Source organism: Tasmannia lanceolata, unplaced genomic scaffold (genome assembly GCF_043159265.1).
Source record: "Tasmannia lanceolata isolate RefF3 unplaced genomic scaffold, GAP_Taslan_0.1 ptg000002l, whole genome shotgun sequence".
Classification (NCBI taxonomy): Eukaryota; Viridiplantae; Streptophyta; class Magnoliopsida; order Canellales; family Winteraceae; genus Tasmannia; species Tasmannia lanceolata.
The window spans coordinates 1,121,735-1,146,653 of NW_027518679.1; the positions used below are offsets into that span (position 1 = coordinate 1,121,735).

Genomic DNA, 24,919 nt, shown 5'->3' on the forward strand with positions numbered 1-24,919 from the left:
GTCCGTTTTCAGATTATCATGATCCTTGCTTTTCCTTGATCATTGGGGGCTATGAAGTACAGGTACTCTCCGGAGGCCCACGCACCCGTTTTGGGTGCGGGTGTGCCAAGATACGCTCCGGGTGCGTACTAGGTACTCTCCGGAGGCCCACGCACCCGTATTGTTGATGTTATTGTTATTTGATTGTTCTCCAATTAAATTGTTTGAATTCTTTAACAAAAAATTTAACTTTTTTAATTTTTATAAATATATAATAAAATATAAAATATATTATATTTAGTGTACCCCCAACATACCCGTATCCATTTTTTTAGAAAATCATGTATCCACGTACTCGTATCGTGTCGTACCCGCACTTCGTACCCGTATCCATGCTTAATAGATAAGGGGAGAGTAAAATCATTATATGTTCCAATCCATCTATCATAAAAAAAATATAAACAAGCGATCCAAGTAACACAGCTAAGCCTACTTGGTTATGTCAATAGTAAAATCATAAAACCATCAATACAAAGCTTTCAAGTTACAGTGGTTTGGATTAGAAGTTGAAAGAAGACCCAATAGAGATTCAAGCCATTTCAATGGTTAGAGTGCCAATTCTATTTTCATGTATGTGCAGAAAGTCCATCAATTGAAGTAGGAGCATCACTTCATGCAAATTCTAAGCTTCTAATGTTAGATTTTCATGTACTGGAAGTGACTAAATACTCATTTTCTACAATAATGGCGAAAACTCTTTGTACTTTTAATTTCTAAATAGTGAGTACAGATATCACTTCTTTTAGAAAACCAATGCACAAAATCTGATTAAAACCATGACAAAAGGGAAAAAATAACCACATAACGGCAACACACAAAAAAAACATACACAATTTACATGATTCAGCAGAAACACGTTTACAAGCGATATTACAATATTCCACTCCAAGAAAGAAATAATATATTAATTACAACAGAATTAAGCCAAAACTCACTCATCGACCCAAAACTCAGTGATAAACCTTTTCCATTCTCTTCTTAAGACTCGTAGAATTCTCTTTATAGGGGAAAAAAAATCACATTCACCCCTCTCTCTACAAGAGTACAAAGAGAAGGTTAAACAAAGCGAAAACTACTATATGCTTTTTTTTCGACACCCATGTTGCTCTCTTTTCCCGAAAAAAAGAAAAGAAATCTCATTATGCCTCCTTCTGGTGCCACATATTCCTCTCTTTCATTCTTTACTCTCTTTTCCCGAGAGAAACCTTACAGTTATGTGGGTCCATCCCCATTGTATAGGCCCCACCCCACTCTTTTTTCTTTGAAATATGACAATTGTATTCATACCATGAGGATTACATTGGGGATCAAGAGTCCCGACTTGCATTTACATAGCATGAGAGGTCAAGATGTACCCTAGACCAAAAGAACAAAACAAAAGAGAAGCGCCCACAGTACCACTATTAGCTATAGTTACTATAGATTGACTTTTTCTTTACACAATACAAAAAACCTCCATCCCAAACGACTCCATATGCACCATGACCCAAGAACATCTGTGAGTCATCCAAAGATGCTTCCGCCGCTATAGATCTATAATGTCACCAATCCACCTCCTACTGATTCCAAAAAGCAATGGCCATTTCTAAAATTTGCGATCTTCCGATGAAGATCTTGAGAACAACTACAAAAAAACAAACCTGCCTCAGAGCTTCATTCCATAGGTTACAATCTTTCAGACTCCAACTAAACCAGATATAAATGACTATGCATCCCGTCATTTTTATACCAAGAGTTCCAGCACCCTAGTGTCACGGGCCTAATGTTTGAGCAGCGGAATGACCCGTGCGGCGCCCCAACATGCACGAATGCTAGGGCAAGCCTTCAATCGTGCAAGGCTCTGAAGGCGCTACACGCTAACACCCCTTGATGCTTAACATGTGCACACAAACTATAAGCTGTTCAACAGGCTACTTGGCTGAGATCTTGACATGCACTTCTAGATACCCACTCTAATGATCAGCCTACATCATGAATACATCAAACATCAGGCCTTGGAGCCCAATGCAAAGTCCAACGAGTACGAGGCATGACGATGCCACGCACTGATCCTCCAAGTACTGGGGCTTGGTCATCCAAGAAGCAAGATGCCCCATGGACTGATCCGCAAGGTGTACACCTCGCGAGGGCAACCGAGGTCGCCCCGGCACGAACTCATGGAAGGCCTGGAGATTGGCCTGCCTACAAGACGTACCGCGGTGCAGAAGGCAAACAGTATAGCTAGCCCCCTGCACCGGTCGGAACGCGCAATGCAAGTGGGAACCCAACCCAACATGCACTGTCTTTGGCCCCCATCCTCGACCAAAGAAACTGGAGCATCCATGTGGATAACTCACAGTCCGCACCCAAAGCTCCCTTAGGGCACGCCCATGAGTTGTAGTATGATTTCCTACTATGTGTGTCCATGCACAAGTAAGTCCTCTTGCAACCCATAAGCAAACCGCCAAGGTTCTGGCCCACAACTACTAGGCCTATCGAGGGAGGAGTCAACAAGTCACGGGGCCAACTCTCCCTATAGAGTTTGGCCAACCAACCCTCTCAACCAGGAGTGGCCACCAAAGGTGCTATAAATGACGACTTCTCAAAACGCAACGAGACGAGGTACATTTGGATTTTAATACCGGTTGTGTCCTGAACTGTTTCCCCGTGACACTCTCCCACCTGAAAACGTCGACACCCTCGTTGACACTGAGCGCTCTTTGAAGCTCAGTTCCACAATAGCAATGACTTCACAATCTCGAAAACAGCTGCCACTGGTGCTTCGACAATCAGTCAATTCTGACTTCTACTGCCTACCACACTGCCTCAAGTTTTGCCAACCACTGCTTTATAGCTCTGCTGGAGTTATCTTCAACATCGATGGTTTTCTCGAACTCCATCAAACTAGGTGAAGGATTTCTGACGGTGCCTACAAACGTTGCAAAAGGTTTTGGATAACCTACAACCGGATAGTGTGCCATCACTTTTGGCACAGAAGGTTTTGGCTAACCTACAACCGGTGATGATGGTTCTAAGCACTCCACCAAACTCCAACTCTTTCCAGGTGTAAGATCATACGAGGAACCAACTACATCCCCAACTACGACGCTTATTCTTGCTTACTTTAGTCCAACGCCATAGCACTTTTTTTGAACAATCAACCCTTATGCCACCAATGGTCTCCTTGGGTACCCGCGGCTAGTTCTCACACTACTAACCACCCAAATCTTCCACCATTCAGATTGAACTGCCCTTTCTGTCTCATCAAACATAGAAATTCAAAAGTATCAAGAAACACACAAGTCCACTTTGCAATCCCATACCAACACAGTCAACCCATATGCCATCTGAGCTCACCACACTGTCCCATATCAGCACAACAAACCCATTGTCTATCTAAGAGGCCTGGCGCCCGTTCCAAGATCTATTAGAGGAGAGCATCTCGTATGCTCCATAGTGATTGTGAATTGCTATCCAAGTACTTCAGTCATTGACCAGCTCTTCACCTTGAGCATGTCTTCTTGTTTGTCGAGGTCTTGAACACACCTTCACCCTGCTGGCCCCCAGTATCGCCACCCTTCTCATGGGTTGTACCTTGACCATAGTTCGTTGGTGCTTCCTCTTCACCCTGAGAGCATACTGCTAGTTCGTCAAACTGGTTATGCCATCATACTGAGCAAGCAAATTCACTTCGATGAGCGCTTTGGTGCCGACACATTCAACACCTTATCTGGTAGGGGAGCATTCACAACCCCCCTTTGTTATAGCAAGCCCTTAAGGCCAAATGCAAACACATCGATGTTTAGCAACACTGGAACGGAGCATTCACAACTCCCCAACTGCCATTCCGATCTCACACATTGATGGGTCATCGAAACATACCAACCCATTCACTGATGGTTGCTGCTCTTCCACTGTATCAAGCTTCGAGCAAATCCATTAAACAATGCTTAAACAAACATAGATGGTAGAAATCTTTCCAGGCCATCGCGCCTCTGTTGCCCGACTCAAGTAGAATAGGGGAGAGTTCAAACTTCCAAGTTGGCATACTTTGTCATTTTGTTTGCCCAGCTTACAAAGTAACCCATGCCACCAACACGGCTCAATGAAGTCTCACACACAACACTGAGAAAGCTTTGCATCACTTTTCAGAAAGGATCATACCCACGCAATTTCAGCTCTTCTTCGACTAATTAATGGACTTTCAAGGCATCAGTTTCAAAGACTACCGTAGTATAGCAAACCAAGCTGTCACCACTTGGAAAAAATTCAAGCTCTTTCCAACTCTGCCACAATTGAAATCGTTTCTTGTTCTTTTGTGCATAGCAACATGCACTATAGATGCACTAACCATAGCCACAAACATTGCAATTGCTGCAACTTTGCCAGCACATACAGCAACTATATAATAGCTCCTTGACAAGCTCTTGCATTCACAAGCTGCTCTGATCTGTCACTAGATACCATCTGATACTAGCTCTTAAAGCACACTCCGAATTCATAGCTTGGACATTTTGCTCTGATACCAACTGTCACGGGCCTAATGTTTGAGCAGCGGAATGACCCGTGCGACGCCCCAACATGCACGAATGCTAGGGCAAGCCTTCAATCGTGCAAGGCTCTGAAGGCCCTACACGCTAACACCCCTTGATGCTTAACATGTGCACACAAACTCTAAGTTGTTCAACATGCTGCTTGGCTCAGATCTTGACATGCACATTTAGATACCCACTCTCATGATCAACCTGCATCATGAATACATCGAACTTCAGGCCTTAGAGCTTAATGCAAAGTCCATCGAGTACGAGGCATGACGATGCCACTGTGGACCCCGATCCGAAGAGGTAGTGAGGTGAGGGAAACTAGTCCCTACACCATCCTCTGGATCATCCACGTGAATGGAGAGCTCTGCCAAGGAACTCTCGAAACGGATGCCACCCTCATAGCATAGCACGAGTGGCGATATAAAAAGAAAGAGATATGTCTCGATCAGGAGCCAAAGCTCGAAACCGAGACATACCTAAAATAAACTCAGAGTCGCCATCCATGGATATGCCATGGAACCCTAAAATCAAATCCTCTGTGCAATGGATAACCAGAAATATATATGGGTTCGTGCCTGGTTACGAATGGGGAAGGTCTGAGAGCACCCCCGATTCGTCCAAGTGCAAGCACTTGGTCTCTTATGCCATTTTTAATAACTTCAAAGAAGTTTGGATAAAAATCATGTGAAATGGAAAAATCCTCAGGACTCGTCTACCTAAGCATGCATTTCCTGAGGATAAAAATAATAAACACATATAAAATAAAATGAAAGATGTGTCACCTAAGCATAGCTAGGTTATGAGTGACGAGCCTAATGGGTGTCTAAGTTCTGATGTGCAAACACATGCAAGCTATAGCTAAAGGTATAAGATCAGTACAATAAAGTAAGAAAACATATCAAATCCTACAATAACAACACAACAAAACCTAAGACTCTAAACGAATTAGCCCGAGTCCTCGGATGGTCTGGTATTCATCCAAAGAAGCCTACGTATCCCCGCCTCCACGAGAATCAAGGCAACGTAGTTCTTCGCGCCTATTCTAAGCTATGATGCCTAAGACACCTAGCCCTCTATCCTAAACTCGATCTAAAAGACCGGACCAATTATTAAAGTTTATTGTACGATTATTTAAATTCCAGTAAATTGTGAATTTTAGGACACCCTATATGCCCTAACTAAATGCAGATTAGCCCTAGGCTAATGCAGGTAGTTCCTACAACCTATGTGTAACTAGGCTGTATTTCCTAAGGAAAACCAAAGGTAGACTAGCGTATCCTACTCTAGTCATCACTCGGCGATGTGGATCGCCGACTGACCGGACGGAGGCGCTCCTATAACTCTAGGACAGACCCCTAACTCTAAAACAAGCACACAGCAAACAAACAATCAAACAACCTATCAAAAGAAAAACCCTAACTCTAAAACTCTCTATCTAGGAGAAACTCCTAACTCTAGAGGAAGATCTTTTGAAAACAAGATTTTAAAGGTTTTTTAAAGAAAGTTTAAAACGTTTATTTACAAAAAAGTTTGGCTGGACTTGGGATATGGATCCCAAGCTGCACTACGTACCTCGTGAGAGAGGATCAAGCCAACGTAGTTCGAAACGAACTCTCTAACTACTAATTCTAAAACACTCAACACTTTAGGCTTTTTAAGGTTTTTCAGATGTTTTTTCGTATTTTTAAAGTTTTCAAAAGTTTTTGAAGTAAAGAGTTTTCACCTTTTTGGTCAAAGACCTAAGGGAAAAATACAAAGCAAAAAACCCTAGGGCCAAACCCTAGGGCAAATAGGGGAAACCCCTAAACAAGACAAACTAAGCTAACGATGACAAGAAAAAGATCTACGATCTCAAAAGGCAAAGCTACAATGAGACTGGGCTAGTCTCCAAAGAAGAAGGAATGACAACAAGACTAAGGAGAAACTCCTTACTAACAGTATCAAAGAAGACAAATGAGCCACAGACTCTCTAATACTACAACTTAGAGGAGGAATGAGTCAAAGACTCCCAAATAACACCAACTAAAGGATAAACGAGTCAAAGACTCTCTAAAAGAAATAGAAACACGAGTCAAAGACTCCACTAACACCAACTAAAGAATAAACAAGTCAAAGACTCCCTAAAAGAAAAAGAACATGAGTCAAAGACTCCACCATTACCAACTAAAAGATAAATGAGTCAAAGACTCTCTAGAAAAACCAATAAGAGAAAGATTGAGTCAAAAACTCTTTAATAACAACACCTGAAAGACAAATGAGTCCAAGACTCTTCTACAACACTACTGAAAAGACAAATGAGTCAAAGACTCTCTAATAACGCCACCTAAAAGGCGAATGAGTCAAAGACTCTCTAATAACACTATCTAAGGATGAATGAGTCAAAGACTCTCTAATCAAGGCTGACTCCTATGCGAATGGACTATCGACTAAGGAGAGGCTTACAAGCAAAAGGAATAAGAGACCTTGTGCATATTTGGCAAAGGTAAAACACCCAACCGGGCCGGACAGCTACCTAGCCCTAGGGTGCAACAAATGTGCAACCCAATACCCATAAGGGTAAGGGTATGAAGCCAAGCCGAGTAGGGTGTTCTCCCAAAATCAAAAAGCACACAAAGAGGATTAACGAGAGAATGAGACCGGGCAGGTCTCCCAAACACACACAAAGATGGGCTCCAAGTAACCTTATCATTGCCCTCGAGGGGTAAGCAGGGTTAAGACAACTAATTGACTAAATTGGTCTCTAATTAACAGAGGTACAAATTGAGGTGCAATCTCAAAGAGGATTCTACAAATGAGGCTTGCCTCCAAAGGAGGATTGCCTAACGAGACAGAGTATGTCTCCTAGTACAGGTTCTATTATCTAAAGAAGTCTAGAAGACTACGCTAGTCCACAAAGAGAGTAGAAAAGAATTACTAGGCAATCTCAAATTCAAATTCAAATTCAAATAGCATGATAAACAACATTAATTAGCCCAGACCAGCCGCTAGGTAGCCTAATGAAGTAAAAACAATATCAAACACTTCAAAACCAACCACAAACCCCAATACGGGGACTCCAATGAAATCAGATGATGCCAAAGTAATCATCTGATTTCCTACACATATAATATTTCTACAAACCGCCTTGAAATCAGACGATATTCGTGTCAAGGACATCGAATAGTGCAAATCGTCTGATTTCCTTCTTCAATTAAACAATTTATTTAAAATAAAAATTAATTAGCCCAGACCAGCCGCTGGGTAGCCTAATGAAGTAAAAACAATATTAAACACTTCAAAACCAACCACAAACCCCAATACGGGGACTCCAATGAAATCAGATGATGCCAAAGTAATCATCTGATTTCCTACACATATAATATTTCTACAAACCGCCTTGAAATCAGACGATATTCGTGTCAAGGACATCGAATAGTGCAAATCGTCTGATTTCCTTCTTCAATTAAACAATTTATTTAAAATAAAAATGAATGAGTATGATAAGCTTTGAGATAATCTCACCTGAATACCATTTATTACCGTCTTCAAACCCTAACTCAAAGCTTAGTACCAACGAAGAATATTAAAAATTTTAACAGATTATACAAATGCATCAAATGATATTTCTGATTTTTATAAATTTTGATGCATAACAGGGGTCATATCTGAAAGGCTAGGCAGGCTTATAAACAAAAGAGGGGAACGCTACTTGGATTGAGCGAGTCCCCTAAAGATGGGCTTGGGCTATCGCCTTCATCGCCCTCGCCTCACAATAAAAGAAAGCTAATGAATAAGGTTATATGACCAACAAGACTGGGAAAGTCCGCCAAAGAAGAGAGGGGAATACCACTTGGACTAAACAAGTCCCCTAAAAGGCTGGAGAGAGAGGACCCGCATGCTGAGCTGCTTTGCACAGGCCAAGGAAGCAACTCCCAGATCAGTTATTCCAAACTTCGATATGTCAAGGTCGAGAAGGGAAGCACAGTTCTCTTAAGAGACGGGCATCCATGAGCGATTGCAGAAAACCCAAATTTGTGACTCTGCGAGTAGAATTGCTCCCTCTGATTACAAGCTTTCCCAGCCTTTCTACCCATATTACCTTAACCGCACCACTACCTTTGATTCTAAGCCCCTGTTCACCACTCTAAGATCCTACTGTGACCATTCATCAAAGTTGGCAACAGCGCTTTCCCTTCAATAACTTGCTTCACGATCCTCTAAATAGTTTCTCTCAGTTCCTCAAATAGTCCACCGCTTCAAAACAGTAATACGCTTCTTATAGACTTTTGAAGGACCCACCTGAAGCTCCTAATAAGTGCTTGCTGAAGATGCACCAGCTTGCAAGATAGAATGGCAAAAATTTCCAAAAACAGGATCTTAGTATTCATCTCCTTATCTTATTCCAAATAGAGCCTTATTTGATGGCTGATCACAAATCAATTTCATTTGAAAATCAGAGCATATTCATTCCTGGGCAAGTTTCATTTCAATCGGTGAAACCCAAACAATTTGCAAGACAAGATCATTATCACACCTATTCATTTCACTACCCACTATCACAGTCAACAAGCAATTAAAATGTGCGCAAGGATAACCATCCTATTGAGAATAAGATCTGAAACATAAAAGACTGCATTCTGTAATAAAATTTGATAAAAGTAACCTTTAATAAAGCAATTTATACCCAGAATGACTTGCCATGGAGGTGCTATATATATAAAGGAACTACTTAGTCATATGGTTTAGACGCCAAATCTTTACCCATTATTTTAATTATTCCAGCTATTCCACAAACTAATCTAAGTACAATATCATTTCTCACAAAATAATTAACATAAATCAGACATGGATCACACACAACACATATTCGAGACAAATGCTTTCACTTTCAATTAATTCAACAACATAGCTTATATTTTAGACTCGAACAAAGTAACTTAGAAAAGGAGTAGATGAAGGAAGCTATCTTAGAAATCAACTCTTTTCAGACATCAAAACTTATGCACATGCAATCATCTTGGAACACTGGTCAATCAAGAAGTACACTATAGAAACAACTCCATGCAAATTTTCAGTAGCTTATTATGACAATATCTATTGTTATAAGAGAAATAAGCCTCTGAATCTATTAAGAACAATCCAATTCCTTAAAACAATAAAATAAAATAAAATCAAATGATCAAGTAAAATCATTCGAACAAGAAAACATATCTTATTATCATAGCATTTGAGATTAAGCATGGATGCATATAATCACAACTCTCACAGGGGTTACGGATAGTGCCTCAATTAATTGATTAATCAATAATCAAGACCAAGGGAACAATAATGAGAGAAATGAGTAATACAACATTCTGGTTCTTCAGCTACGAAATTGATCTAAACATCTTGGAGATTATGCCACTAGTTTTAGATATAGAAGGCAAAAATGGAATGAATATGCAACTAATATATGCCCACGTGATATTTAGATTTCCATTAAACCCCCCAGATGCCAAGAAAATGAAGAAATCGATTGATTGAAAAAGAAACCATTGAATTAAAATAGGAATAAAATGAGGACCAGGAGAAAAATCACAGATCTATAAATTTCACATCAATTTGAAATTAAAATCAAAACATTAACCACACACAAAGCATGTCAACAAAATCACCGAAATAAATTTACAACAAGGAGACTAAAAACAACTTTACCTCAGAGATTTACCTTTCTCTTAGATTTCCAGTTCTGATCCGATCCTTGTGCTTTCTAAATCATGCTTAAGTAGAGATCAAACAAAAGTGGCTTAGAGAAGATTGCTGACTTGATCTTAACCAGAATTTCACCAGATTCTCCTTCTTCAAATCCCCTTCTTGTCTTCTATATATCTCAGATCTGATTCCTTTCTCAGATCTCTTTCAATTCTCCACCAGATCTGATTTCTTTTCTTAGATCTATTTCCCTTTCGGATTTGAAAATGGAAATAAGGTTTTCAAATCAACAGATCTGAGATTTAAAGCTACAAGCTAAGATTTCCGAAGAAGGATAGATAACAGATCTGAAGTTTAGGTTTTAGAAATTTGATTTAGGGTTTGGATCAGAAAAGATAGGTTTAATGAAGATCAGAACTTAGAACAACGACCAAAATCCGGTTAAATTCTAGCCGGAGAAAAAGAAGAAGAAGAATAAAAGAGACTAGGGCAGATCTTGACCGGAGATAAAGATCGAAGAAGGGATCTAATTGCTAGATTCCGGCAAGACATACCTGAGAAGATGATCGGATGGTAGAAGCTTTCTCTGAAATCCACTCCCTTGTCTCTAAGAAAAAGAAAATTGAGATCTATATAAACTTGAGAAGAGAAATCAGACCGGAATAAAGTCAGGATCTGGCCGGAAATGCTCAGATCTCGATCGAAAAAAATAAAAAATGAAAACAAGCTCTCAGATCCAGATCTCTCTCTCCCTCTTTCTCCTTCTTTCTCTTTCTCTCTCTCTTTCTTTCTCTCTTTTTCTCTCTCTCTCTCGCTTTCTCTCTCAACTTAGGATCGGAGATAGGATTTCCGGCGATTGGCCGGAGAAAAACGATCGGAGGAAAGAGAAAGAAAAAAAAAAAAAAAAAAAAAACCAAATTCCCTCTGTTCTCGCTCTCTCTCTTCTCTGCGTTTTCAACGAAAACGAGAATGAACAGTCTCTTTCTTTTTCTTTTGATTTTTTTATATATATCTTTATAGATGTGCTGATATCGGCACTCCAAATACGGATAAAGCGCGCGGTTCGCTAAGCGCACCCCCGCCGCTTTGTCCCATTGGCAGAAGACAAAAAACCAATATTTTTTTACAAATACACCCCCTCTCAGGATAAAACAGCCCCCTTACAAATTTAAACTACGACACTGATTCAATCCGTTTGCTGATCAAACGATATCGGATTCCAACGAAATTTTACAGGGACCTAAAGGGGACTCTAACCTAGCTTAGGGTGTAATTTGAGACCCTAACTCACTGGTTTGGCGAGGTTTCGCACCAGCAACACGAACTTGGGTCCGGTCAAAATGGGGTGTCTACAGCCACGCACTAATCCGCCAAGCACTGGGGCTTGGTCATCCAAGAAGCAAGATGCCCCATCGACTGATCCGCAAGGTGTACATCTCGCGAGGGCAACCGAGGTCGCCCCGGCACGAACTCATGGAAGGACTAGAGATCGGCCTACCCACAAGACGTACCGAGGTGCAGAAGGCAAACAGTATAGCTAGCCCCCTGCACCGGTCCGAACGCGCAATGCATGTGGGAACCCAACCCAACATGCACTGTCTTTGGCCCCCATCCTCGACTAAAGAAACTGGAGCATCCCTGTGGATAACTCACAGTCCGCACCCAAAGCTCCCTTAGGGCACGCCCATGAGTTGTAGTATGATTTCCTACTGTGTGCGTCCATGCACAAGCAAGTCCTCTTGCAACCTATAAGCAAACCGCCAAGGTTCCGACCCACACCTGCTAGGCCTATCGAGGGAGGAGTCAACATGTCACGAGCCAACTCTCCCTATAGAGTTTGGCCAACCGACCCTCTCAACCAGGAGTGGGCACCAAAGGTGCTATAAATGACGACTTCTCAAGATGCAACGAGACGAGGTACGTTTGGATTTTAATACCGGTTGTGTCCTGGACTGTTTCCCCGTGACACTAAGTTGCAACATACAACGAAAAAAGGGTATAAGTGACCCGAGATAAGTCAGGCATCTTCATCGTATCATTTGTGCACCTTTCTGTTTTACAAACTCAGACATAGGAGAATAATATCCAGGGAAGAATTCCCAACGCAGCGAGGAACAAAGTTCCTCAAGCACACTCGGATATAGCTTTAGCATTCTCCCAATTGCATACCATGCCGAGTCCAAGGTTTTAAATCTCGGTTTCGGTTTCGGTTTCGGTCAACAGCGAAACCGAAACGTTTCGGTTTATGTACGAAATTTCGGACGAAATCTTGTAAAAATTTCACCGAAATTTCTGAAATTTCCGAAACGTTTCACCTAAATTTCTGAAACGTTTCGGCGAAGTTTGGTATTTTTCCGACTCAATATGGATTTCGTTTCGTTTTCCACCGAAACCGTCGTTTCGGCCGAAATTTAAAACCATGGCCGAGTCTAACCGTCAGAACCCCACGCTCTAAAAATCAAGAAGCAAAAAGATCAAGATGAAAACTAAGGTGTACCCTCGACTATCCACAACAACCATAAGGATTGCAATCTACCAGTGCCCAGCATCCAAAGAATTCTCCCGATCTCTGAACTGGCTCCTATTGCCCAAATAACTTCTATACCCCACAACACAACAAAAAAAGTAACTAAACCACTAAAGCAACTAAGAGAGAAAACAAAAACAAACTTAGACCCAAACACCAAAAAAACCTACGAGAGATCTATTCACACCAAAGGGAACTACCCTCTAATTACCGGGAGGCGTGGCCACACGCACCCCAAATTCCTTTTTTTTCTTTCTCCCATTTTTCCTTGAAATCCTTTTCCTCCATTGCCACAAACATATTCTTTGTTGCCCCACGCCACTCACTTATGTCTCGTAAAAGAGAGAGTAGTGGGTGGGTTTAATGAATGAAAAAACAGAAAAAAAAGACGCAAGGAGAGAAGAGAAGATGATATATCACTTTCTAACATAAAGTGCTCTGATGGCTCAACTCTCAGAAGAAGATGAGTTACCGACGTGGTGAGTGGAATTCTTACAAGAATATACTTTCATCATCAAACACTGAGCGAGCAAAGCAGTTGACACTCTTAAGTCAAGTCGTCTACATTTTGCACTCTTGGGAAGTGCATGTTGTCGGTTTTGATCAATTAAAGAAACAATACTCCACCAGTGCAGATATCATTTCCCAAAAATAAATTGTTGGCAAAAGATGAATAGTTATAAAATATGCCTGGGTAGAAATAGTAAGGAAATAAAGTGGTAATGGTGGAGGATTGGCAGTGCCCCTACTGACTCTACCACAACTTTGGATGGCGGAAAAGATGCAGAAGGTGCTCAAAAGCCAGAGCGATTTCGACCCCCTCATCTGTTACGCGAGTTGGAGGGGGAGGGGGATCTCAAGGGAGATCTAAGACAAGTAATAGACCTGGAGCCTAGTCTTGCTCTCCTTGTCAATATCTTAACTTCAGATGTCGGGATAAATGACGTTGGTGTCATCGGACCAGAAACCCCTCAAAATGGGTACCTCGTGCTAGCTCAACTTCTCGACTAGAGTCTGATTCGGATGAGGACGATTGTTGGCCTGATTCTGGCAATATTTATCATCATAAGAGTTCAGGGAGTCCATCTTTATCTATCTCGGGTAGTGAAGTGGATGTGCAATTGGATACCCTAAAAGCTTGCCTGATAGGGAAAAAGAAAAATCATAATGGGACCCTGTAAGAGCTCTGGAAATGGGCACAAAAGTCCTGGGATATTCCATCTTTACAATGTCCTTCTATATTGGCGAAGAACGAAATTCTTTTTATGTTCGAATCGGAAACCCAGGCATCACAGATCCTTGCTAAGGGATCCGAGGCCTTAGGTAATCACTTGCTCTCCCTCTCACCGTGGAAAAGGGAGTTTCTTAAAGGCGAGGAAGCTCACTGGGTTCACTTTTATGCATCCCCTTGCATGCTTGGGCTGTGTCAACGGTGGACGCTATAGGAGGCCTCTTTTGTAAGGTTGTAGAAACCAAGATGGAAGGCAGCAACCATAATTGTACGAGTTTCGTCTCGGTCCTAATGCCTGCCTTAAAATCAGGATTTTAGGCCTAACCTACACCATTGGGGTTGTTCTACAGGAAATAAAATTTGTGCTTGTTCTCCTGAATTCTCTATCTCGTTGGGCCCTCCTGGATCGGGCATCCGTTCGCCTGCTGAAAGATCCCCGGTGAGGCAGGGGTGCCTTCATGGTGAGCCTTTGGATATCGTGTTGGTTTCAAATTTCAAATCTAACCAATCAAAGCTTTTGGTTTTGCCACCCAAGGATGATCCTAAGGTTCGCCTCGGAAAAGGTGTGTTGGGACATGAAAATAAGAACTTAGGTCAATCCTGTCCTCTCTTGGCGGGTCCCGAGACAGCTAAGCCAAAATATCCTACCCCTATGCGGAAAGTTGCCTGCCTGGATCTGCCCATCAAGAATACCAAGACAGGTGGCTTCCATACAAAAGCAAGGAACATGTCTGATTATCGAGCCGCTGGTGGCTATCATGATGGTTTAAATTTCATGGCCAGGGGGCCAAGATCAAAAGAAAACTTTCGTATGAATATTTTGGAGAATCTTCTGGTCACAAATTTAGGATCAAGAAAGAAAAACATCAGGTTGGTGTATCTCTTAAAATTTTATTCCAAATCTGCTTGGATTGGCTCCGTTTATGGCTAATTCAGTAGCTTTGGCCCCTGGACAGTTGTAGATATTGGCTTTATGGGTTGGGAGGCCCGTGTGTCTAATACCTACCTTAAACAAGAGACCATAGTGACTAAAGCGTTTGCGGGTGTCTCTATTATCTTATCTCTTCTCGGTTGTTGGGAAGTGGGTTATATTATTCATTACGTGTCTTTTCATTACTTCTCAGTTTCAGCACTCTTTTCTAGGAGTGGGATGTTCCAAGGCTTTGAAATTGGTATTAATAGGTACTTTTAGTCCAGTATTTTGAGGAGGCAAAAAGCCACAAGAAAGACTTCATCGATTTTACCTGGTTCTATTTGTCTTCAACATTAACAAAGGAGGAATAGAAAATATCGGTGACTCAGGAGAATCCTCTTCTTGTTCTGGAGGACGATGCAGACGGCTATTCATAGAGATCAAGGTTTTAGAAAACCTCCTTAAGAGGATGAGATCGATGGTCTATAATGAAGAGCGGGCTTCCATCAATGCCCGAACCCACAAAGAATTGTCGAGAGATCTTCTTCACGTGTACTGGAAATTACTCAAGCTAGACTCTCAAAACAGGTTGTTCACTTGGTATAGTCTCTGTGGGTTTACTCTGTTCAAAGATACCCATCCTCTGTTGCACAAACATCCTTTCTTTAAGCTACTCGCAATTGAAGAAAGGGTTGTGAGGAGGCAAAACTGTGAAGCTACTAAGGTAGTGGGTATCCGGCTGGTGGAAGAAAGGATTGCGAGCAGAAAAAATCCTGGATTCTTGGATCGGATTCCAGAGGACCTTCATTTGCCAGATTTCCAAATCCAGCATATCATGGAGGAGATGGAAAAGTGTTCGGCTTAGGCGACTTGTCTAAAAGTACAAACTTAATGACTATTTAGATGGTGATGACAAGCAAGGTTTTAAATTTTGGTTTCGGGGAAAATTGAATGACTATTTTTTGGAGATATTCCTTAAATTTCGGCACGAAATTTCGGGGAAAACGAAATTTCGGTCGAAATTTTGTAATGTTTCGACTTACCCCAATTTCAGTTCGCTCTCAACCGAAACCTGAAATTTCGGATTTCGGTCGAAATTTAAAACCTTGATGACAAGTCTGTTTTGATGATTGCCTTGCCTTCCTCCTGTTTTGCAGAGTTGGGAGCGGGACCTCAAGAAATAAAGGACTTTGAGGAGGAGGCTTCTAAAGGTTTTAGAAGGGGTGGATGTTAGGGGGTAGATAATCTTCTATGATTTTTGAGAAAGATTCGAGTTTTAGGTCTGAGTGGGGTGTAAAATCTGCCCATGGCGTGGTGCAGAAAGGAAGGGTCTCGACACCGTAAATTTGGCAATTTTTGCTAGATTTATCTCAATTAAGGCTATTGGGTAATGTAAGGGGTAATGGGTTTTCTTTCGACCATCTAGAGTTTTGCTTTGGGGCAAAATCCTAAAGGGGTTTTGAAAGCCCTAATCTCCATTGAAGATTGAAGTCTTTGAATAGGGGAAACAAAAGGGAAGAAGAAGGAGCCAAAACCTAGGGTTTTAGAGTGGTTCTTGGAGAAGAAGACGAAGATCTCTCCACGCTTGGTTCTTTGAGGTGAGAAAGCGTTCTCTTGCAAAGGGTTTGTAAGGTAACCCGTATCTCCTCTAAGATTTGATTGTTAATCTTCTATTCTTGTTGTATTCCTTAAGTTTTGAGAAACTTGAGAAGAAAGGCTTTGTATTCCTCTTTTCCTTAGTGGATTTCTTTTGGAGTTTGTCACATGGTTTTTCCCTTCACATCGGAGGGTTTTCGACGTTAAAATCGCGTATTCTTGATATGTGTGGTGGATTGGTATTTTTGTGCTTTGTGGTTTCTTGTTCATTGCTATTTTCTTAATTCGCAGATAGAATGGGGAAATTTATCTGCTGCGGTCTATCCATGTTTTCCACAACAAACTGGTATCAGAGCCTTGATTGGTGGTTATTATTCATCTGTGAATCAAAGATGGAGGCAAGTACCTCATCAAGGATGATTAGCCTAAACGGAGGAAATTGGTTAATCTTGATAGCCAAGATGGAAGATCTGCTCTATTCAAGAAACATCTATTTGCAGATTGAGGGTATAGAGAAGAAGGCAGGATCTGTAATCGCTGATGATTGCAAGAAGTTGGATAGGAAAGCTATTGCTTGTATCCGGCAATCGTTGAATGATGTTGTGTTCCACCACGTAGCGACAGAGACTAGTGCAAGTTCCTTGTGGAAGAAGTTGCATGGTTTGTATGAGAGAAAGACGACAGGTAATAAGGCGTTCTTGATTAGAAAGCTTGTAAACTTGAAGTTTAAAGAGAATGAGTCGGTTGCATAGCACCTAAATGTGATAAAAAGCACCGTGAATTAGCTTGCGGCTATGAAGATGGTGTTAGATGATTAGCTCCAGGCATTGTTATTACTAAGCTTATTGCTTGACAGTTAGGAGACTCTTGTCGTATCCCTTAGCAACTCGGCGCCGGATGGTATTGTCACCATGAGCCAAGTTACAAGCAGCTTGTTGAATGAAGAAGTGAGAAGAAAATCTTCAGATTCCTCCCACTCCCAGGCCTTAGTCACTGAAGAACGGGGTAGATCAAAGAACAGGAAAAATTACAGCCGAAGCAAAACAAGAGGATGATCCAAGTCAAGAAGTGGATTGGTTTGTTTCATTGTAGGAAGCCTGGACATATGAAGAAGGATTGCAGAAAATACAAACGTGGGCAAAGAAAGGAAAAATGGTCAAGAAAGTAAAGAAACTCAAGAAACCACCGCAGTGGCATCGAGCGAAGTTTTGATCTTCTCGATATGTGGTGAAGGTTGTTTTAGCACAACATCTAATGGGTCGAATTGGGTAGTTGATTCAGGAGCCTCCTTCCATGCCGCCTCACACAGAGATTACTTTACCATGTACAAGTTGGGCGAGTTCGGTTCGGTAAAGATAGGAAATGACGGCGTATAAAAAATTGTTGCCATTGGTGATGTTGGCATTACCACCAATGTTGGTTGCAAGTTGATACTCAAAGATGTCAGACATGATCCTGACCTCAGATTAAATCTCATCTCACCGGGAAAGCTTGATTAAGAAGGGTATGTATCACAGTTTGGCAATGGACTGTGGAAGTTGAGAAAAGGCTCTCTTGTTGTGGCAAGAGGCAAAAAATGTTACTCCCTCTACAAGACAGAATGACAGTTATCTAAGGGTAAGATAAATGCCCTTGAAAAATCTCAACTAGATTTATGGCATCAGCGACTTGGGCACTTGAGTGAGAAAGGTTTGGAGATTTTGAGAACAATTCCCTTCCAAAACTCAAAGTTGCATCCTTAACTCCTGTGGTCATTGTTTAGTTGGAAAACAACACAGGGTTTCTTTCTCACATTCTAAAGCTAATCAGAAAACTAACATCCTTGATTTAGTTTATTCTGATGTATGTGGCCCTATGACTGTGAAAACTCTTAGTGGTGCATTGTATTTTGTTTCTTTTATTGATGATGCATCCAGAAAAGTTTGAACCTATGCTATGAAGAGAAAAGATGGAAGTGTTTGAGATCTTTCAAAGATTTCATGTTATGGTTGAGAGGCAAACGTCCAAGGTCTTAAAATGTCTCCGCTCGGATAATGGGGAAGAGTACACCTCAAGAAAGTTAAAGGATTATTGTGCGAAGCATGGCATTAGACTTGAGAAGACCGACCCTTATACGCCGCAGGACAATGGCGTTGCAAAAAGAATGAACCACATAATAGTTGAAAAAATTTGACGCAAGCTGTCATCGCCTGGGCTATCAAAGGAGTTTTAGGGTGAAGCCATGTGTACAACGTGCTACCTGATAAATAGATCTCCTTCATTGTCATTAGAAGGAGAGGTGCCAGAAAGAGTGTGAACAGGCAAAGATGTTGGCATTAGCCTTGAGAAGACCGACCCTTATACGCCACAGGACAATGGCATTGCAAAAAGAATGAATCACATAATAGTTGAAAAAATTTGAAGCATGCTGTGATCGGCTGGGCTATCACAAGAGTTTCGGGGTGAAGCCATGTGTACAACGTGCTACACTGGTACCTGATAATCTCCTTCATTGCCATTAGAAGGAGAGGTGCCAGAAAGAGTGTGGACAAGCAAAGATGTGTCATACTCACTTACGAGTGTTTGGATGCAAGGCTTTCATGCATGTACCTAAGGAGAATCCAACTTAGCTTGATGACAAGGCAAACCAATGTGTATTTTTGGGTTATGGTGATGATAAATTTAGGTACAGGTTGTGGGATCCCAAGGCCAAAAAGTTGCATAGAAGCCGCGATGAGGTTTTTCATGAAGATTAATCGATTTCTGATTTTGGTAAGGAAGAAACACCAAAAAAGGTTATAGTTGAGCTAGCAGAAGCTCAAGTCCCCTTACCCACATTTGATGATGATGAGCAACAAGTTGAAGATGATGAAGATCAGGCTTGGGTAGTGAGGCCCCTCAAATAGATGAAGATGATGTGCATGAGGATGTGTACGGTGATATCAAGAGGAACCATCTATGTTGAAAAGATCAGAAAGAGAAAGGAAGGCCTCGACTAGATATCAATCATCAGAGTATGTGAGTCTCACAGAAGGTGAACCTGAAAACTTCAAAGAAGCTATGACACATGAGCATAAAGAACAATGCAGAAGGCTATGCAAGAAGAGCTCAATTCCTTGTATAAGATCAAGACTTATGAGTTAGTTGAGGTGCGAAAGGGTCGAAAAGGTTTGAAGAACATGTGGGTACTCAAAGTGAATAATGAAGATGACAAGAAGAGTATGAAGTACAAGGCAAGGCTAGTTGTGGAAAGATTTAGGCAGAAAAAGGGAATTGACTTTGATGAGATTTTTTCTCCCGTGGTGAAGATGTCTTCCATTCACACTATCCTAAGCCTAGCTGCTAGCCTAGATTTAGAAGATCAACTAGATGTCAAGACAGCTTTCTTGCATGGAGACTTGAATGAAGAAATCTACATGGAACAGGTAGAATGTTTTCATGTAAAGGGCAAAGAGCACATGATTTGCAGGTTGAAGAAGAGTTTGTATGGGTTGAAGCAAGCTTCAAGACATTGGTACAAGAAGTTCGATTCATGTATGATGGATCAAAGGTACAAAAGAACAACTACAGATCATTATGTGTATGTCAGAAAGTTTCCTGATGGTAATTTCATTATTCTCTTATTATATGTTGATGATATGCTTATTGTTGGTGAAGATGCTAACCTGATTGACAGGTTAAAGAAGGAGCTAAATCGGGTATTTGATATGAAAGACCTAGGGCTTGTAAAGCAGATTTTTAGTATGACAGTGAAGCGTGATAAAAGGAACAAGAAGCTATGGCTATGAAAGGAAAAGTACATTGAGAAAGTACTTGAAATGTTCAATATGAAAAATGGCAACACGGTCGGTACTCCACTAGCTGATCACTTCAAACCGAGTAAGAAGTTGTCTCCAAACAGTAGTGAAGAGAAGAAAGAATGGAGAAGATTCCCTATGCGTCAGTCGTAGGGAGCATAATGTATGTTATGGTGTGTACAAGGCCCGACATAGCATATGCAAATCCTGGCAAGCAGTATTGAGAAGCTGTAAAGTGGATTTTAAGGTATCTAAGAGGCACTTCGAAGCAGTGCTTGTATTTTGGTAATACATCACCCAAGGTTGAAGGCTATACAGATGCAGATATGGCAGGATATATAGATAAGAGGAAGTCTACTTCACGCTACCTGTTTACTTTTGCAAGGGAAGCCATCTCATGGCAATCAAAGCTGCAAAAATGTGTTGCATTATCGACTACAGAGGCAGAGTATATTGCTGCCACAAAAGCCTCTAAGGAGATGCTATGGCTGAAGCGTTTTCTTATATTGTTGAGTTTGGAGCAGAAAAAATGTGTGGACGGATGCGACAGTCAGAGTGCCATTGATTTAAGCAAGAATGCAACTTACCACTCCAAGACGAAGCACATTGAGGTGCGGTATCGTTGGATTAGAGATGCTTTGGAAAATGGGTTGACGGGGATTAGCAAGATTTACACCGATCGGAATCCGTCAGACATGATGACGAAGACAGTGTCAAAGAAGCATGAGCTATGCAAAGCTTTGACAGGGGTGCCACGTGAGCATCCAATTCAGAGATCCTCCTTCTAGCGCTGGAGGAGGAGGTTGTTATGTGGGTCCATCCCCATTGTGTAGGCCCCACCCCCACTCACTTACGTCTCTTAAAAGAGAGTCATGGGTGGGTTTAACGAGTGAAAAAAAACAGAAAAAAAGACGCGAGGTGTGAGGAGAGAAGAGAAGAGAAAAAAGGGTTTTCTATTGGCATCTAGGGTTTTGCTTTGGGGCAAAAATCCTAAAGGGGTTTTGGAAGCCCTAATCCCCATTCAAGGTTGAAGTGTTTGAAAAGGGGCAAGAAGAGGGAAGAAGGAGCCAAAACCTAAGGTTTTGGAGTCGCTCTTGGAGAAGAAGAAGAAAAAGATTTCTCACGCTTGGTTTGAGGTGGGAAAGCGTTCTCTTGCAAGAGGTTTGTGAGGTAACCTGTATTTCCTCCAAGATTTGATTGTAAATCTTCTATTCTTGTTGTATTCCTCAAGTTTTGGGAAAACTTGAGAAGAATGGCTTTGTATTCCTCTTTTCCTTAGTGGATTTCTTTTGGAGTTTGTCCCATGGTTTTTCTATTCACATCGGAGGGTTTTCCACGTTAAAATAGCGTGTTCTTGATTTGTGTGATGGATTGGTATTTTTGGGCTTTGTGGTTTCTTGTCCGTGGCTAGTTTCTTGATTCGCAGATAGAAGGGGTAATTTATCCGCTGCGGTCTATCCGTGTTTTCCCCAACACTTGTGGTTGTAGGTCATTATATATTTTAGGATATTCATTCCAAGAGCTTTATAAAGGTATTATTCTAGTCAAACTAGGATACATAAAAGACCCCCACATATATAAAAGATTCTGAATAAATTAGGCAACAAACATAACTCTTAAATTAGGAATCATATAAGAAATAAGACACATTTTTCAATAAATCTATATTTTGGATTGTTTTGCAACCACCCGAAGACTAACCATACTTTGTACCCTAAGTCCCTGTTTGTTCTGGATTATGAAAAATGATTGAGAGTCCAAATCTGATTATTTGATTCCAAATCAAACAAGATTTTGAGTCCAATAGTCAGTTATGGACACACAATCGGTTCACAAACTCCCCATTTGATCCAATCCTTAACTGCTAACTTGGAAAGATGGAAGAAAATAAAGAAATCGATAGCCTTAAATTATAGTTTCAATAAATTAACAAAGTAAATGATAAATTGAGGGTATTAAGTTTTTAGTTATTACTTTTTTAGCGTAAGGATAATGATGTATCAAGCAACTAAGAAACTTTAGTATGTAAACGAGTGACCCAGTTCATACTGTTTTCATGGTCTAATTTTAAAACCGGACTTCCTCTTCTTCTTGTCTCCTTACATGACTCAATCATGCATAATGTCTCAATCACTAAAACAATACGTCCCAGTAGACTGAATCATATCTGATCGTTTTGGATTTTGAGAATTGATTTTGAATCCAAAACTGGTTATTTGATACAATTTCATTTAGGGAGATGCTTCCCCCCGCCCTGTAGGATTATGCGCCCCCCTTTTAACGTGATTTGACGTCAAAAAGCATTAAAGTCTGCCACAATTCCTGTTAAAAGGGGGGCGCATTATGCTACAAGAGGGCGAGGGGGGGATCTCCCTTTCATTTAATTTGGACCAATAATCAGTTTTGGACTCAAAATCCAAAATGAATAGGGCCTCAATAGCAGAGATTTGTGCAAGATTACCATGTGCCGTCATTGATCTGATGCATCATCACCTGATCCATGCCATACATATACAAAGATTGAGGTGTGCAAAGCAACAATGGCTCACAAACATCTTAAAAGATGTCATTTTCATCACCCCCGATCAAGGGCCTAGGATCATCCGGATAGGGTGGGACCTAGGGCACTAAAAGGGTGGGATATGTGAGAAACAGAGGAAGGAAATAGTGCTGACATGCTCTAGCAGTCATTACCGAAACTTCTTGGAAGTGGGCATAGGACGAAGAAACAGGTGGTGCTTTGAAGACTGCCCATTGAAATTATTGATTATACCGAAAATGATTTGAGACGCCCTTCTGATTACCCTAAACTAGACCGGAATACAAACATTTGCACATGTATAATCTCTTCAAAATAAAATTGTTAATCAGTCATGTTTTGCATGACAAGTAGAACGCTCATCAACAACAACTCTTTGCTAATGGTGTCAACCATCCAATTCATGGAGCTCTAATGATTAAGGGTGTGCTCGAAAACGTTCTCGGAAGGGCTTATTTGGATATTTTCGAGCGGAAAACTGACAAAAGAAATCAAGAAGAGAACGTTTGGCAAACCAAACTTATGACACACATTTATCAAAATCCCGCCTCTGAAGCGGAGAAAAATCGCTTAAAGAGATTCTCAGTTTTCCATTTCAGCCTGATTCTTCCACTCAAAAAGAGAAGCATGCTTTATACAAGCTAGTAAGGGAGGATTGGGAGTCCTTCAAGATGCAGAATCTCAAAATCTCTCAAAATGAATGCATGCTACTTGCAAGCACATTCCAAGTCATCAAACTGAAAATCTCAAAATCTCCGTTTCGCGCATGATTTAATCTCATGGGCGAAAAGGAGTATGGGCTGTGTTTATGGCTTGAGGGAAATACTTAGAAATTGGTCTGTAATAATTCGTGAAAGAAAGATCGTCCAAAAAGTCACACCCAAATGGACAGCTCCGCCGGAGGGGTGGATGAAGCTTAATTTCGATGGGAGTGCGCTGGACAATCCAGGGATTGCCGAAATCGGCGGTATAATTCGAGACACTAGAGGTATCACGATAATGTCTTATTCGGGCCCGGCTGGTTCATGTGACGCTAACGAGGCGGAAGCGCGAGCTCTTCTATTTGGACTCAAATGGTATAACCTCAACTCGTCAGCCCCCTTAATTATAGAAGGGGATTCTACGAATGTAGTTGCATGGGCCATCGGAAAATCAAAAGGTCCATGGAGGCTGCAGGACATATTAGCGGAAATTAGAGATCTGGTAAGAGAGGTTCATCCTCAAATTGAACATAGAAGACGAACCGCTAACGAAGCAGCGGATAAATTGGCCAAAGAGGGAGCTATGCTGGAGTCAACGAGAATTTGGGTCCGGGCGTTGGATGCCGGTATTGGGTGTGAATGATTGGAATATTGCTGTAAATGTATTTTAATGTAAGGGCGTGGGGTGATCAACCTCGCTACATCATGGGGACGCCTTGTCCCCTTGTATGGGTGCTTTGGCTTATTAATAAAAGTTAATTTTCAAAAATATATATATATTCTATAGTGGAAGTCACTTCAAGGTACCCACCACCCAAACCTCCAAAAAAAAAAACAACCTAACAAATATAATTCGAAAAAAAAAACCTAGACAACTTAATAGAAAAAAGAAGAAGATTCTATTGTAGAACCAAAAGCAATGCATAGTAACTTCATACGTACCCTCAATTCAACCTCGACTCCAGCTTCTCGATGGCATCCTCAATCGCAGGGATAGCTTTCGTGAAGGTTGCCCACTGTTTAGTTGTCAAGCTTATACCTGAGGGCACAACGACATGGCCAAAGCATTAAAACAGAAGGCAATCGCACCAAAACAAATATGAAAAACTAACGCATGAAACTAAAAGTAATGCATGAGTTATTGAGGTGTTCAGACTCACTCCTGGTAATTGAAGCTTATTAACTGATACCAAAATGCAGTATCTAGAAAAATAAAACAACAATTTGAGAAAAATATGGAAAATGGTCCAAAAGCAAGTAAAAATATAAAAGCTTGTAGGAAATATCTAGGTTAAGCGTCAAAGAGCAGGAAGCCTATAGAATACTGGTGAGGAAGAGACTAGTCAATTCATTTGCATCAGCCCCCTTCTCATCCTCGACTAAATCATCTGACTCCTCTTCGCC

At 41.1% G+C, this 24,919-nt stretch overlaps 2 protein-coding genes across 3 annotated transcripts in view; one reads left to right on the forward strand and one right to left on the reverse strand.

The window, feature by feature from the left end:
* The window catches only part of LOC143871022 (RNA polymerase II transcriptional coactivator KELP-like), a 107,898-nt gene that overhangs the window by 69,693 nt on the left and 13,286 nt on the right, over positions 1-24,919 (reverse strand). For both annotated transcript variants that reach the window (XM_077376654.1, XM_077376645.1), the window contains one exon: positions 24,458-24,554. In XM_077376654.1, coding sequence (XP_077232769.1) covers positions 24,460-24,554 — 95 coding nt within the window. In that variant the 3' untranslated portion in view covers positions 24,458-24,459. The remainder of the gene's footprint in view (positions 1-24,457; positions 24,555-24,919) is intronic.
* On the forward strand, positions 23,610-24,158 carry LOC143882056 (uncharacterized). The gene has a single exon (XM_077385453.1). It carries the CDS (start codon positions 23,610-23,612, stop codon positions 24,156-24,158), a length of 549 nt encoding a protein of 182 aa, XP_077241568.1.

What these genes read in the sequence shown, in the direction of transcription:
- LOC143882056 (XM_077385453.1), top strand. Translation starts at nt 23,610, where the DNA reads ATGGGCTGTGTTTATGGCTTGAGGGAAATACTTAGAAATTGGTCTGTA.